Below are 17,814 nucleotides of genomic sequence, written 5' to 3' on the forward strand. Positions count from 1 at the left end.
TTGGCTCCATTATATCAATATTCTGTGTTTGCATTTTCCTTCTTTGTATTTTAGCATATATATATATATAGTTATAATAGAGGGAAACATTCCACGAAGGAAATATATATATATATCAATATTCTGTGTTTGCATTTTCCTTCTTTGTATTTTAGCATATATATATATATAGTTATAATAGAGGGAAACATTCCACGAAGGAAAAAAAAATATATATATATATATATATATATATATATATATATATATATATATATAGTTATAATAGAGGGAAACATTCCACGTAGGAAAAATATATCTAAAAACAAAGATGATGTGACTTACCAAATGAAAGTGCTGGCAGGTCGACAGACACACAAACGAACACAAACATACACACAAAATTCAAGCTTTCGCAACAAACTGTTGCCTCATCAGGAAAGAGGGAAGGAGAGGGAAAGACGAAAGGATGTGGGTTTTAAGGGAGAAGGTAAGGAGTCATTCCAATCCCGGGAGCGGAAAGACTTACCTTAGGGGGAAAAAAGGACGGGTATACACTCGCGCGCACACACACACACACACACACACACACACACACACACACATATCCATCCACACATATCCATCCACACATATACAGACACAAGCAGACATCTCACAAGCAGACATATTTAAAGACCTAATAAAGAGAAAATAAGATGACAGGAAAGATTTCGAAATGCAACAGCGACAATAACAAACGTAATTGTTGGGTTCAAATTAATGATATGGTTATAATAGAGGGAAACATTCCACGTAGGAAAAATATATCTAAAAACAAAGATGATGTCTGCTTGTGAGATGTCTGCTTGTGTCTGTATATGTGTGGATGGATATGTGTGTGTGTGCGAGTGTATACCCGTCCTTTTTTCCCCCTAAGGTAAGTCTTTCCGCTCCCGGGATTGGAATGACTCCTTACCTTCTCCCTTAAAACCCACATCCTTTCGTCTTTCCCTCTCCTTCCCTCTTTCCTGATGAGGCAACAGTTTGTTGCGAAAGCTTGAATTTTGTGTGTATGTTTGTGTTCGTTTGTGTGTCTGTCGACCTGCCAGCACTTTCATTTGGTAAGTCACATCATCTTTATATATATATATATATGGTTATAATAGAGGGAAACATTCCACGTAGGAAAAATATATCTAAAAACAAAGATGATGTGACTTACCAAATGAAAGTGCTGGCAGGTCGACAGACACACAAACATACACACAAAATTCAAGCTTTCGCAACCAACGGTTGCCTCGTCAGGAAAGAGGGAAGGAGAGGGAAAGACGAAAGGATTTGGGTTTTAAGGGAGAGGGTAAGGAGTCATTCCAATCCCCGGAGCGGAAAGACTTACCTTAGGGGGAAAAAACGACGGGTATACACTCGCACACACACACATATCCATCCACACATATACAGACACAAGCATTGACCTCATTTGGCACAGTTGTGGGAATCCCTCGCCTATCTGTGTTGAATCTTGAATCAGTTGAGCATAGTCAATGGATGTTTGTTCCACTGTTGGTGGTAATGGAGATCACATCAAAATAACTGATACTGTTTGAATCAATCCAGGATGGTTTGCTTAAATTCAGCCGAGTTGTTGGTAGCTCTTGCAGGGAATTGTACAAGGGAGAGTTTGTATGAGAAGTGATCTTCTTGAGCAAGTTTACCATACCTAATTTCCTCCTCACATCTTGCAGAGAAATGTTAGCTAAGTCAGGTAACCACTGACTGGGAGTAGATCTAACAGTACTAGTGACAATTCTCATGGAATCATTAAACTGCACATCAGCTATGCTGTGTGTCCACTGTTTTCCCACACAGGAGCACACTGTTCATCAGCAGAACACACAAGAATGAGCGCAGCAGAACATTGAGTGTTGACATCCACATAAGACTGTCCCCAGCAATCTGCAAAGTAGATTCAATCTGGAGCCAAGTTTCTTACATAACTTGATGCATTGTCATTTGAACGTAAAGGACTGATCCAGAGTGATTCCTAGATATACTGGATTGGGGTACTTCGTTCAGTCAAAGTTCACATGTGGTTTCCTTTGGGCTTCTTTATTACTTAAATGTAATACAATAATTTGAGTTTTATGTGAGTTAGTCTTAAGTCTCCATTTATGGAAGTAATAACTCAATCACTTCTCAGTACAATCTCAGGGTTTATAAGAATTTTACCCCCAGGGGGCTCACCACTCTTTGGTGAGTTTGTGCTTGGCTGCCATGGGGCCCCAGCCTTTGCAGCACCTTTCCCCTTTCCAAGCTGCATCTGTATCCTTCTGCTATTCTTTTTCCCCTCCCATGGGGGACATGTCTGGGATATTTTTGGGAATGTGTTCTGAAGTTCCAGTAGCCTGACATCAGAACAGTCTTACCACTGATTTTTCTTCCTTTCTTTCCTTCTTCATTTCCCGTCTCCTATTTGTCTTCTGCTTCAGCAATTGAGGTTCCTCTTTGTTTCTACCTTCTTCCTGTACACTCGTAAAGGTTGGCCCACACATCTGACACTTATCAAGTGACTGGGTTACAAGTAATTCCCAACCCTGAATCGACAGGTAGGGTTCACGCATACCCCCTGGTACAGGCCAGGCACAGGGAGGGGTGATTTCCTGAGCTGTGACCTCCCTAAATTGCCAATTGCTCCCTCTGTCAGAAGTTTGGGAGGTGTGACCTGGGGTGTGAACAATCACCTACGAGGGTGAGCTCCCATCTGATGCGGCCCCCAGTTGAAAGCAGCACACCATCAGAGCTGCTGGCAATCAAGGCAGATTTTTTTCACATTGGGCTGATCACCCTCTCAATCTGTGTCTACTAAATGTAATCCAACTGCACCTTGGTTCCTCGTGGTAACATGTACCGGAGGAGTTCAGTCCTTTGCTACAGTTAACCCATTTATTATTCAGAAAGATGTAGATGCAATTGTAGGCCCTGTAAAATACTGCTCTTATTTATGTAATGGCACTTTGCTTTTGGAGACCACTTCTGATTTACAAGCCCAACAACTGCTTGCAGCTTCACTCTTCCACGACTACCTTGTCCACGTCAAGGTCCATCAAACGCTGAAATCTTCTTGTAGTGTTACTTACACTAGCCTGCTCAGTGTCCTGAATGAGAGAGAAATTCAAACTTACCTCTCTGATCAAGGCATCGCTGCTGTCCATCAAGTAATGAAAGAGACTGATGCAACATTAATGCCCACACTTACACTTTTCCTAACGTTTGATAGAGTAGTGCTTCCACCATAGATGAAAACAGGTTATGGAGTCATCACGGTCTGACCATACATTATAAATCTGATGCGCTGTTACCAATATCAAGGTTAAAACCACACTTGAATGTTGTCGAAACATGGCCAAATGTGTTACTTGTGGTAGGGATGCTGTCAAGGGTGATTCTCTGCCACCTTCTCCCCTCTGTATCAATTGCAATGGTGACCATGCAGCCTCTTCCTGGGAATGTTCCATGTATCTTGATAAATGGGCCATCCAGGTGAAAGAAAAAGTGCCTTATACTGTCACTCATACGTTGTTGGCTAGTTGAAAGCCCTGCGTTTTACCATCTGGCACTTACAAGACTGTTCTTGCTACACCTTGCTCTACAAAGAACATGGCCACATAAACTTGCGACCTCAAATTCAGCATTGCAGTTGTCAAATCGCCCACTGTCAAGCTAGCACCCCCGTCTTCTCTGCCTCCAGCTGTGAAACAAGCCACCAAATCTTCACCTCTGGTGGTGAAATCACCTGCTACACAACCAGCAGGCCAGAAAGGGCTGAAGAAATTCTCCTGTGAAGACTTTTTACATCCCTCCAGCCAACAAACATACGAGTCTTCATCTGCCGACCGCAAAGGCTCAAAAAAATTAAACAAAGACAAACTACTTTCTCCTTCATTGACTTGGAGACCCTCTTCCACGGTGTCACCGCATGATACCTTACCCAGCTGACCTCCCTTCCACCGGCGCGCACCACCAACTGCTTTTCTGCCCTGGAATCTGAAGGCCAACCCAGAGATACTGCCGACATGTCTGTACATCTCAAGGAACAGGATACTGCAGCCTCTGCGCCCTGTAGCAGTGAGTCTTCAATGGCAGGCGCGTGGCAGCCGCAAGCTGTTGCAGTCTACATTTTCCTTTCTTGCTTTATCATTTCTCTTTGCAATGTTGACATCTGTCCATCATTATGTGTCACCAGAGCAGACTTCCTCCAGCTTATTGGGCAACTCTCTCACCCTCCTTTTTTGCTGTTTGGTGATGTTAATGCGCACCATACCCTTTGGGGCTCTCCCAGAACCTGTCCAAGAGCTGCTCTCCTTGCTGACATTCGCAGTCAACTCTACCTCATCTGGCTTAGTACTGGAGCACCCATGTTCCTTTTGGACCCCATGCACACCTATTCCCATTTGGACCTCTAATTCTGCACTGCCCAGCTTGCCTGTTGTCTCAAATGGTCCATTCTCTGTATCACATACCCGAGTGACCATTTCTCATGCAGTTTCTGATTGCTGACTCCTACCCACCTACATGTAAACCCAATTGGCAGCTTTCCTAGACCTATTGGAGGCTTTTTTCCTCTCTGGTGACTTTTGACAAACAAAATTTTCCCAGTTGTGATGACCAGGTAGACTACCTTACGAACATTATCTTTACAGGCAGAATGTTCCATACCATGCACTTCATTTTTACTGTGCCATGTGCTGGTTCCTTGGTGGACTGATATAATTGTGTGCAGGGATGTGCTCTCCACATATTTAAACATCATCCTACATTGGCAAACTGTATTCGTTACACACAGTTATGTGTGCAGTTTCATCGCATTCTTCAGATAGTGAAAAAGCTAGCTGAATTTCATTTTCTAGTTCTTTTAACAGCTCCACTCTTTGTTCCATCATATGGACCAATCTCCGATGGCTCCCTAGGGTCAAAGTCCATTCCCCAATTTTCAGCCTGACCATAGCAGATGACATCATTATGGACCCTATTGCTATCTCAAACACCTTGGGCCACCATTTTGTGGAGATTGCAAGCTCCACCCACTATCACCATGCCTTCCTCCATCAGAAATGAGTGGAGGTGGCTTGGGTGATACCCTTCTCTCAGAACTGTGAATGCTACAATGCCGCCTTAACTATGAGGGAGCTAGATCGTGCTCTCACTTCACCCTGATATTCCACCCCAGGGCCAGATGATATTCACATTCAAATTTTGCAGCACCTTTCTCTTGTGGCCAAGCACTTTCTCCTTCGTATGTACAACCACATCTGGGCAGATGGTACATTTCCCAGATGCTGGCATGAAGTGACTGTCATATCCACGCCTAAGCCCAGTAAGGAGAAACACCTTCTTTGTAGCTACAACCCTATTTCTCTCACCAGCTGTGTTTGCAAGGTGATGGAATGTATGGCTCATGCCCAGGTGGTAAGGTAGCTCGAGTCTCACAATTTACTAAGCAATGCACAATGGGGATTTCGAGCCTGCCTTTCTGTGGTTGACCATCTTGTAACTTTGTCGACCCATGTCATGAATGGTTTTCCATGGAAATATCAGATTGTGGCTGTGTTTTTTGATTTGTAAAAAGCCTGTGACACCTCGTGGAGTATTGGTATTCTCCATAGTCTCTACACATGGGGCTCCTGAGGTCACCTGCTCTGTTCCCTTCAGGAATTTTTAAAAGAAAGAGTTTTCAAGGTATGTATGGGTTCTGCCTTGACGGACACCTTTACTCAGAAAAACACGATGCCTCAGGCCCCTGTCCTGAGCGTTGTCCTCTTTGCTAAAGATTGAAATTGCCGAATTCCTGGGGCTCATGCTTAATAGAAAACTTTTTTGGTCTTCTTATGTACCTTACCTGGCCACCTGCTGTATGGCGTCTGATAGACATCCTACGTGTCCTAAGCGGTACTTTCTGGAGAGCGGATCGGACCACCCTCTTCTGTTTTCTCCAATTCCTTGTTCGTGTGAAACTAGACTATAATTATTTCATTCATGCATTTGCATGTCCATCCATCTTATCTGTCTAAATACAATCCACCATCATGGAATCCGTTTGGCCACTGGTGCCACTTAGGCTAGCCCAGTTGAGAGTCTCTATGCAGAAGCTGCCAAACCACTGCTGCCACACTGGCTTTCCTAGCAGATACGCATACCATTTGTCTACCTTGCTCGGCAGCCTATGAGTCCTTTGACCGCCAGTATGGGGCACGTCCCTCTTCTCTGCTACCTCGTGAAGTTTGCTTTTGGCTACTGCTCCGGCAGCTTAACTTCACACTATCTGCCACTTACCTGATGGGTGTGAACCCTTCACCACCTTGGCTTCGTGCGGTGGCCCATGTTCATCTTGGACTTTACTCGCTTCTTAGGAAACTACTCCAGATTCGGTCTATCACTGTAAGTTTCTCAACCTTTGCATGGAACTTAGCAGTTGTAACTTTGTGAATACTGATTGGCTCTAAGACTGACCGTGGTGTTGGGTGTGCTTCCATCATTGGCACCGACGATTCTCAGAATTGGGTTCCAGAATGCTGGTCAATCTTTACAGCAGAGCTCTTCGCCTTCTGTCAGGGCACCCAGTACATCCGGTGACACAGACTTTTCAATCGTGTCCAATTCTCTCAGTGCCCTTCAGAGCCTGTGTGTGCTGTATACAGTCCATCCCTTAGTGCAGTGGGTCCAAGAAAGCTTCCACTTGCTCAATCTTGAGGGAGGCACTGACATGTTTGGGTGGGTTTTCATGTTAGCCTGACAGGAAATGAGGCTGGTGATGCTGCTGCCAAGGCTGCAGTCCTACTACCATGGTTTGCTAGTTCTTCCATTTCTTCCGATGATCTCTATATTGGCATCTGTCAGCAGGTGAAGTCACTTTGGCATCATCAGTGGTTTTCCATTCGTGGGAACAAGATTCTGTGAATTAAACCTCTCCCAGCTGCTTGGCTGACCTCGTCATGGCCCTTTCGCAGTGAGGAGATCATTTTAGCTAGGTTGTGATTTGGGCACTGTTGTTTTAACCATCACCATTTGCGCTCTTTGTCATCAACCTTTGATGGTTCTCCATTTCCTGACCAAATGCCCTTTTTTTTAACTACTTACCTTATAATGTATGTTCACCATCTGTGTTATTGGCTGTTTTAACGAATGACATGCGGGCTGTCAACTGCGTTTCACATTTTATCCGTGGTAGCAATGTGGCAAAGGACATTTAATCATTTGTTCTCAACCTCCACTGTCTCTATGGCATATTTTGTGGACTTTTCTTCAAGAGGAAGTCCTTGTTGTAGGCTCTCTTTCCTCTGATCAATTGGACTTTGCATGATGTTGCCTGTAACTCCTTTTATGTATTAGCATTCTAAGGATCATTGGTGTCTGGTATGTCATGGCTATACAGTTTAACAGAATGGGAGCCAGAACTGATCCATGAAGCTGGCCATTATTTACAGCCCTCTATCTGCTTGCTAGTCTATCAGGAACACCTTGAAGTGTGTATCAGAGAGCATGTTGTTCACTAGAAATGCCAGCTTTTGACAAGAGATAATTTCAGTAAGCTTCAACATCAGTCCCTTCCTCCATCAGTGCTTTAATGCCCACAAACTTCAGCTGATTTGAAAATTCATTGAAATCCAGCTTCTACTGCCATTGTCAATGTTGAGACATGGTCGGAGCAACTCCACTATTCCAAAAGCCACCTTGCCCGGTGGAGATGATTTAATTAATAGCTTCTTGAATGCTATTGGAATAAGCCTTTCTAATAGCTTATAGGTAATGCTAAGTGTCAGTGCTGGTTGGTAGTGAGAAGCACCAGTCTTTCTTGGACTGGTTTCAAAATGGGAATTATAAGAGAGTGTTTGAAAGACTGATGATTTTCCATTTCTCAGAATCTCATTAAAAAATTCTGTGTGTCACAATTTTGTTTCAGGTTTTATGGTTATAAGAGACTCTGGATATACTCCATCAAATCCAGCTGCTTTATTCATTTTGCATGTTCAAGGCTATATCAGATTCTTCAATGCAGAAGTCATGTAGTTTTAGATGGGACCTCTTTACGTACAACTAATTTTTCATGATTAGTTTGTGTGCCTTGTCTATTTTAGTTTCCGTAATCTCCAGTAGTCTGGATGTAACAGAACTGGTGTTCACATATGTTTCTGTGCTTAATGACCTTGGGTCTGTACCACGTTTTCTACAGAGGTTCGAGGCTCTGTGACTACACTGTGTAAAATTGAGTCGTCCTGCTGTTTTCTTCTTCTGTTCTTATTGAGAGCTCTCAAGTTGTCATCAGCTGTTGTGACACTGAGAGATTATTGATACCTGGCATCTAACTCATCACATTCTTGAGACCGTCTGGATTTTTACTCCTTTGAAAACTTACTAGAATTATATTTCCTTCCATTAACTTCAATCACACTCACAAATTGTCCATAATTTGATGGATTTTGGGGAATCCACTGAATGTTATCATCAATCTCTCTCTGAAACAGTTCCCAGTTCACAATCTGGGAGTTCCATCAACATTGAGGGAGGGATGTGACTGATGGAATTTCAGCACCATAATGAATTATGTCTGGCATTTGCTGGCTCTGTGGGAAAGAGCTCATGACCTTCTGTTGTGTGATATCGTTATTTCCAGATTATGATGCACAAATCTGGAGAGCATCCTTGAACCATCTACCAGATTGGATCTGGTGGATATTACAGTCATGCTACTGTGACAAATATCACTGTAAAATAAGATGCAGACATTGAAGTAGATCTTAGAAGCTTCAAACTTGTCATATAATATTTTGTGATTTATGTAATAAATTAACTAACAAATAATTTGCCTTAGTTATGTAAGTATTTTATATAACCATATTTTTTGTATCTATGTTATTTTTATCACTAGAATAACAATCAGTGACAGACAACTATTGTTCAATTATTAGGAAGCAGTGGAGAAATGTCAGCACGTACAATTAATGAACTGGCTACGTGGATGATAGAGAACCCGTGCATTGATTCTGATCCAAGCGAAAATCGTTCATCATTCAATATGAGTCCAAGTCCATATGATCTCTTACTTAGACTAGAGGTATGTATATACAGATATATTGGTCAGTCCTAAAGTGAAATGACAATTTGTGAGGAAGGCTAATTTCAAAGAGTAAAAATAGTATTTTATTGACATTTAAAATTAAAAATCAAGGTTTAATCAGTAAAGTGTTGGTGACTGACTTTTTCAAGATGTTTGTAGTGTTAATAAATGATACTGTGATAAACATGTTCATAATAGAGCAGTGAAATTCTTAGCCCAGAAACACTCACCCAAGATTTAGCTATTGTCTTGGTGGCACGTGCATATCTGTATAGCACAGTATTTCTGTTGTTTATACTTCACTCCCCCTTTTTATCCTCTTCCAATTTTTTGTTATGTAAAAATCTTCAAATCTGTTTCTAACAATGGAAAATCGAGGATGGATGTAACAACAGATTGAAAAGGACAGGTCCTTTTCATTATATTATCAAATATATTTGTGATAGGAAATGCTATGAACTCTGTTCAAAGTAGAAGTGAGAAGTGATATGAACTTTTCTTCTATAGCCAAGCTGGCCGGAGTGGCCGAGCGGTTCTAGGCGCTACAGTCTGGAACCACGCGACTGTTACGGTCGCAGGTTCGAATCCTGCCTCTGGCATGGATGTGTGTGATGTCCTTAGGTTAGTTAGGTTTAAGTAGTTCTAAGTTCTAGGTTACTGCTGACCTCAAAAGTTAAGTCCCATAGTGCTCAGAGCCATTTGGACTTCTTTGACTTCTTCCTCCCCCCCCTCCATGCTGTAGCCAGTATAGGATAAAATAATGTATGTACGTAACAGGCTGGTGAAATTATCTCCAGTTTTCATAGTCTTTATCGGAAATAATGCTTTTTATGTTGGTGTGATAATGAAGATAAAGCACGGCAAATAGGCACAAGTTGCAATAACAAGGAACTACTTGTGGACTTTGTGACTTCTGCGAAGACTATAATGCAGTTAGAATACACTAGTAGAATAATTTGTGCACTTGTAGATTTTTGTAATGAAACAAATTAATATAATTTTTCTAAGCTCAATGCCCATTCATTGTGAGTAATTGCTTCCTCTCCCCTAGTAATCTAAGGGGAAGTAACATAAGATTAGTGGTACTTCGGTGCTGTTGTGGTCTACTCTGGCAATTCGCATGACTGCATATATGAGGTTTTGCTATGATGTAGTGATTTGACCTGATGTATTTTTCACACTGTTAACATTATAACTAAAATTATAGTATGGAAACGTTTGTGTCTAAGAAACATAGTGCAACTACAGAAGAAGAAGAAGAAGAAAATTATTTATATACGTGACACAATGTTGTTGTTTTGCAAGACTGACGGCCCGATGTGTACTTAGCTTCAGGAGATGGAACTTCTGGTATAGCCGGTAGAAACATACAAGAGGATGATTAGATATGAGGATGATTTGATAAGTCTGGTAATTTTTTGGGAACAAATAGAATATTTGTGATGCTTCTTCAAAGTCGGTAAAGTCAATTACTCCAAAGATTGTGTAAAGAACTTCAACAATGTACAGAGTTCTGAATTTCAACAATGTACTGAGTTCTGTTCTTTGTTGACAGCTGGCTGAATTGGTCAGTCTGTTGACTGTGATAGGAAATGGAGAAAACCGAGTTCCGTGTTCTGTGTTGTTATTGAATATTTTCATTTGAAGCATTGGACTGCCACACAGATCAAAACAGAATTGGGTGAAGTTCAAGTGGACTCGGCACTGTCATTGAAAACCATTCACTTTTGGATTAATATATTTAATCATGATCAGGCAAGCACCAAAGATGAGGCATGCTCTAGCCATCCAATTTGAGGTCACCACAAAGGAAACAATTGAGAAAATTCATGATATGTTAATGAAAGATCACCAAATAAAAATTTGTGAGATTGCTGAGACTAGACATCTCAACTAAGTGAGTACATAATATCTTGCATGGCGAATCAGCTAAAAAGAAGCTTTGTGTGAGGTGGGTGGCACGATTGTTCACAGTTGAGTAAAAGCACATCCAGCACAACATTCCAACTCAATGTCTGGTGATGTTTAAGCACAATCTGCAAGATTGTGCCAATTTGTGACTGCTGATGAAACCTGGATCCATCATTACACACCAGAGTCAAAATGGCTATCAAAACAATGGACAGAAGCTAGTAAAATAAACTAAAAATGGTAAAAACCATTTTGTTTGCTGTTAAAGTTATGGTTATTGTTTTTTTTAATTGTCAGGGAATAATTGTCATAGATTACTTGGAAAAAGGCAGACCCATAACTGGACCCATTGTGCTTAATGTTTGGAATCTTTTAAAAGTTACACTGGCTGAAAAAAACCAAGGTTGGCTTTTGTAAAAAAAATGCTCTTTCACCAGATTAATGCACCATCTCACACATCAATGATAACAGTGGAAAAAAGTGCATGAATTGGGCTTTGAACTGGTTCCTCATCTATCCTATTCACCAGACGTAGCCCCTGAGTGAGTTCTCCGTGTTCCCAACTTGAAACTCTGGCTTGCTGGGAAGAAATTTTCATCAAATGAGGAAGTAATAGTTGCAGTATTTTGCAGAGTTTGAGACAACTTTTTTTTCTGGGATCACTTGGATGAAGTTAGAACCACAACTAGACCCTATTATTCTTCACTGTTGAATGGTTTGAAACTTATGTTGAATGAAACAAGACCAACGTTGGCATACAAAAATGTGCTCTTTCACAAGGAGAATTCACCATCCCACAATCAGCAATAGCAGTGGTGAAAGTGCATGGATTGGGCTTTAAATTGGTTCCTCATTCACCCTATTCACCAGACTTAGCCCTAGGTCACTTCCTTCTGTTCCCTCACTTGAAACTTTATCTTGCTGGGAAGAAATTTTTATGAAATTATAGGAAGTGATAGTTGCAGTCAACAAGTATTTTGTAGACTTCTACAGAAACTTTTTTTATGATGGGGTAAAAAAAGCTGGAGTATCACTGGACCAAGTGTATGTTCCTCAAAGGAGACTATGTCAAGAAGTAAGGTGAGTTGTTTGTGAAACCAACATTTTTTCTTGCTTTTCTACCAGACTTATCAAACCATCCTCATAAATTTGCTCTTAGCTTTCAGAACCACAGGTGAAGAAGAGAGAAAATTGTTGTGGCAGAGATTGGAATGGAGTGTGGGTAGGTTGACACATTATTCAGAACCCAAGCTAAGAGCATCTGAACTTATAAGAAGAGGGTGGAAGGCAAAGTTTAGGAATAAATGCCATCTGTAAACTAAAGCTGGCACAATGCTTACTGATTTACTGTGTTTGACATCTGGTCTCACTGAAGAGTTTTACTTAATCTATGCCTTCCTTCTCATACAAGATGGATTGATTTCAGCCTAGACTTTGTCCCTACTGTTTAATCTACACTGACCATTCTTCTTTTCTTCCCTGAAGAATGACTGTGTGATTCTGAAAGCAAGGATTATTGTTATACATTCTTATGTGTTTCTGCTGGCTTTATCAGGATCAGTATTTCATGAAATTATGTACAGACCAGTCCATCATTCATATTTTCATTTAAAGATTCAATATTTTGTAAGTTTTTATTTACAAAATGTGTATCAGTTGTAAAACCTAAGAGAGAACCAAATACAAGACCAAAATAAGAGGGGTCCAGAGAGCATGTAGAAAAATGGAAACAGCAGTTTACATCAAGAAGAAATGTAAATGGTAGTTGAAGGTTTATACAATGTAGAAATTCATTTCTGATACACTGTTTTGAAGAAGACTCAGCATTTCTATGGAATCAAAAGCATACAATCGACTGCAACAGAAGAGATATCTACAGTAAATAAGTTTAGTATTTACCTTGGGGCCGAATGAGGCTGTGCAGTTGTTAACACACTGGATTAACATTTGGGAGGAGAATGGCCTAAATCCATGTTCAACCACCCTAATTTAGCTTTTCCATGAGTTCCCTAAATTGCTTAATAGTTCCCTAAATTGCTTAATGGAAATGACAGAGTAGTTACTTTGAAAGGAGAAGGCTGGGTTCCTTCCTTAACCTGAGCTTATGCTCAGTCTCTAATGATGAGACATTAAACACTAACCTTCCTTCCTTTCTACATTGAACCCTGTTCTTAAAATTTGTATGAATGGTTCTTCAGGCCAAATTAACAATGGGACATGTTATTTGTAAAAACAAGCCAATTACGTATGCCTTACATGGCAAACAGGTGTCAGTAAATTCTTTTCACTGATGGAATGAATCCTGGGTTTTAGAAAGTTTACCCTTGTCATAATGACAAGGTGTATAATAAAACAAGAAGAGTAGAAACAATATAATGTAATACTAATCAAGCAATGGAAAATGCAGGATGGAATGTAACAATATTATGAAAAGGGAATTTGCTGTCCACCATATAGCGGAGATGCTGAGTCGCAGACAGGCACAACAAAAAGACTGTCACAAATAAATAAAACTTTTGGCCATTAAGGCCTTTGGCAACAATAGAAGAAGACACACACACACACACACACACACACACAAACACCACACACAACTGCAACTCACACACACAATTGCAGTCTCAGGCACCTGAAACCACACTGCGAACAGCAGCACCAATGCATGATGGGAGTGGTGACTGGGTGGGTGTAAGAGGAGGCTGGGACTGGGAGGAGGAGTGATAGTATGGTGGGGGCAGCAGACAACGAAGTGTTGCAGGTTAGACGGAGGCCAGGGGAGAGAGATAGGGGAGGGGGCGGGGGGAGTAGTGGAAAAGAAGTGAACTAAAAAAAAAATGGTTGAGGCCAGGAGGGTTATGGGAACATAGGATGTACTGCAGGGAGAGTTCCCACCCGCGCAATTCAGAAAAGTTGGTGTTGGTGGAAGGACCCTTATGGCACAGGCTGTGAAGCAGTCATTGAAATGATGGATGTCGTGTTTGGCAGCATGGTCTGTGAAGGCTTTAGTGAGATCATCGGTATACTTCAAGAGGGACCACTTGTCACTGCAGATGTGACGACCGTGGGGGGCTTGGCTGTATGGAAGGGACTTCTTGGTAAGGAACAGGTGGCAGCTGTCAAAGTGGAGGTATTGCTGGGGAGGTATTGCTTGTGGTTAGTAGGTTTGATATGGACAGAGGTACTGATGTAGTCATCTTAGAGGTCAGTGTCTTGGAAAGTGGCTTGTTGGGATGAGTAGGACCAGGTGAAGCAAATGGGGTAGAAGTTGTTGAGGTTCTGGAGGAATGTGGCTACAGTGTCCTCACCATCGATTCAGGTCGCAAAGATGTCATCAATGAATCTGAACCAGGTGGGGGGTTGAGAATTCTGTGTTTTTAGGAAGGATTTCTCTGGATGGTCCATGAATAGGGTGGCATAGGATGGTGGTATGCAGGTACCCACAGCCATACTACAGATTTGTAGGTAATGCCTTCAAAGGAGAAGTAATTGTGGTTGAGCATACAGTTAGTCATGGCGACTAGGAAGGAGGTTGTTTTGTTGGTGTGGAATCCATCAGGCATTGCGAAAGGTACTTTTCAATAGCAGTGAGGCCATGGACATTAGAAATGTTAGTGTAAAGGGAAGAGGCATCAATAGTGATAAGCAGGGTACTGTGTGGTTAAGGGACATGGAACTGTGGGGAGTTGGTGGAGGAAATAGTTGGTATCTTTTATATAGGGAGGGTAGGTTCCGGGTAATAGGTTGAAGGTGTTGGTCTACAAGAGCAGAGATTCTCTCAGTGGCGGCACAATAACCGGCCAAAATGGGGTGTCCTGGATGGTTAGGTTTGTGGACTTTAGAAAGCACATAGACGGTAGGAGTGCGGGAAGTGGTAGGGGTGAGTAGAGAGGTGGGCCTAAGGATTTGAGTAGCAACTGGAGATACTACTGGATTACTGGAAAGGGATCACAGTGGCAAGGTTTGTGGGTGGAAGTATCTGACAGCTGGTGGAGTCCTTCTGCCACATAGTCCTTGCAGTTCAAAACAACAGTGGTGGAGCTTTTGTCTGCAGGTAAGATTATAAGTTTCTAGATGGTGGACTGCAGTTCTTCCTGTGGGTGTAAGATTAGTTTGCATGTTGAGGAATTTGGGGAATAATGGTGTGGCAAGGTTCGAGATTAAGAAATTCTGGAAAGTTAACAAGGTGATTAGGGGGCTGTGGGGGTGGATCACAGTTGGATGGAGGAGTGAACTGAGTTAGGCAGGATTCAGTATTGGTCTTTGGTTGAGTCACCTGCCCCATACATCCTCCTACCACCATCTATCTACTCCAGTCCAGTTACAAATATCACCTATCCACAGAGAGGCAGGGCTATTTGTGAAACCAGTCATGTGATCTACAAGCTAAGCTGCAACCAGTGTGCTGCTTTCTATGTGGTCATGACAACCAACGAGCTGTCTGTCTGCATGAATGGCCACCGACAAATTGTGGCCATGAAAGTAGTGGACCACCGTGTTGCTGAACACACTGCCAATTATCACATCCTTCATTTCAGTGACTGCTGCACAACCTGTGCCATACCGATCCTTCCCACTAACACCAACTATTCTGAATTGTGCAGGTGGGAACTCTCCCTGCAATACATTCTATGTTCCCGCAACCCTCCTGGTCAAACTTCATTAGTCACTGTCCTCACCCATCCAGTTTCTTCCCTGTTCCCATTCCAGCACTACACTGCCATCATACCACCATCACATTCAGTCTTTTTACTTCTCTCCTTTTACGCTACTTCTGGTCATGTCCAACACATTCAGTTTTTTCAATTTTTGTGTCAGCACTAGATTTGGATTCACAGACTTTTTTTTTATACCCTTTTGAGTCACCATCTCCTAGGTAAGATGTATACATCTCACCATATTTCTCCACTGACATGTGAAATATCTTCACAACACCTTCAGAGTCCATCCCTCCACTACAACCACTAAAATTAATCAAACATTTCTGATTTTCAGTTCCACTACTACAGTCAAGACAGTGCTTGGTAACACATTCCACATCAGTGACTTTACCATTGTCCAAGGAGGTAGCTGTCACCAGACCATTTAGTGAAATATAGCCTCTTTATTGCCAGGATGCATCCACGGCTGCAGACGTACATGTATTGCTGTCATTCTTGTCTATATTTTCCTTAACAGCATTTTTCATATAATCATTTGCTACTACTTCTAAAGTCTTTAGAATAATGGTATTGTACCTGTCAACCCTTGTAGGTGGAGGTAAGTCCTTAAAAGCACAGAAAATTTGTGCACTTCTGTATGCTTTGCCTGTACACCACATAGCATAAGCAAGTTTAATATTCGTGTTATACACTCTCTGTTTAGTTACACCAAAAGTATAACAACATTCACTTAAATCACAAAAATTACAAACAGTCTTTAATTTTGATGCACAACCTCTTCTAGCACACATCTCCTCAACCACCTTTACACCACTATTGCCACATTCTTTACACTGCAAAGCTTTATTTATTAGTTCAGATAGAGCAGGGAGTTCAACAGTAACACAACCTGAATAAATAGTTGCTGTCTCTATATTATCAGCATTAATACTGTCAAGCCCGTTGTCCAAATATTTCAGTTTTAGATTCGAAGCATTTGAAGTAGTTGAAGCTGATTCAAGTATTGTATCACTTGTATTTCAGTATTAGCAGAGTTAATCCATTTCGTGAACCGATATCCATAAAATTTACATTGTTTAACACTGAACTTCTCAATTCTTTCCTTTGCTTTCAAGTAGAATAAGAAACTCACACACACAATAAGAAACTCGTGCACACAATTACTTTGCTGTAAACAAAAAATATTCTTGCCAAAGCAACAGCAAACAATGACTAAACTCTCTGTATAAACAAAAGATAAGCAACTGTAATGCAGGTCAGTCAACCTAAGGGACTAAAAAGTCAAAAACGAAACAAAGTGAGCAAAACATTATTTTTAACAGAGCTAACTGTGTGGCAAGGGGACATCGTGGTACATGCAGCCACTTTTAAATTCCTCTAGTTTTGGTACTTTCTGTGGTCCACTTTCCTTTAAGTAAACTTTCTCCCATTCAGAAAACTACAGAGAATTCTTTAAGACAAAAATTAAAAAAATTAATTTTTTGGCTGTTATTCACATACAAGCCCCCTTAACTGTGTAGAATGTGGCCATCTTTACTACAGCTGTTGTTTGAAGCAATGAGGAATTCAAGGTCAGGATGTATCGTCATCCAGCAACATTTATGGTCTGAGATGAGAATACAGCTGAGTGAGATTTTTGTGAGGCAATAGTAAAAACATCAGCTTAAGTCTCCCAGAAGGCAGTACTCAAAGGCCAGTTCAAGAATGCCAGTAAACCCTCTTCAGTTGCTAGAATTGCAGCTTTCGATGGGATTCAGCTCAAGTTCAAAAGAACGTGCAGTAATTATATTACACCAAAATAACGAGAGGTAAAAAATAAAATTAATGTAGCACTGATTTGTTTAGAAGAAATGCACAATACAAATCGTGTGTATATTAAGTCTTTTTGAACATCTTCAACTTTTGTAGTCCTGTCATCCTCAGTTGTGCATAATATTACGGTATGTTGATAATTTTTACTTTTGGACATCTAATTACAAGTGGATGAAACACAATTTTTGTGCCATACACATTTCGCCTTCATTTTTTGCAAGAAATCTTCAGTGGCATATTTTGTGGATGTTATTCAGCATGCTGTCTTTTTGTTCCATTTTTGGTGTTGTTTTCCTTCTTTTTATAACTGCCATTTTAAATTTCGTTTTTCGGGTTTCACAGCACTAGGAATTGAATACG

The 17,814-nt window shown here is 41.1% G+C and overlaps 1 protein-coding gene across 1 annotated transcript in view; it reads left to right on the plus strand.

The window, feature by feature from the left end:
• Window positions 1–17,814, plus strand: part of LOC126198416 (probable E3 ubiquitin-protein ligase HERC1) — a 747,204-nt gene that overhangs the window by 444,331 nt on the left and 285,059 nt on the right. Inside the window, exon 40 of the mRNA XM_049934719.1 lies at window positions 8,925–9,070. Coding sequence (XP_049790676.1) covers window positions 8,925–9,070 — 146 coding nt within the window. The remainder of the gene's footprint in view (window positions 1–8,924; window positions 9,071–17,814) is intronic.

The sequence above is a fragment of the Schistocerca nitens genome, chromosome 8 (assembly GCF_023898315.1).
Source record: "Schistocerca nitens isolate TAMUIC-IGC-003100 chromosome 8, iqSchNite1.1, whole genome shotgun sequence".
Taxonomy (NCBI): Eukaryota; Metazoa; Arthropoda; class Insecta; order Orthoptera; family Acrididae; genus Schistocerca; species Schistocerca nitens.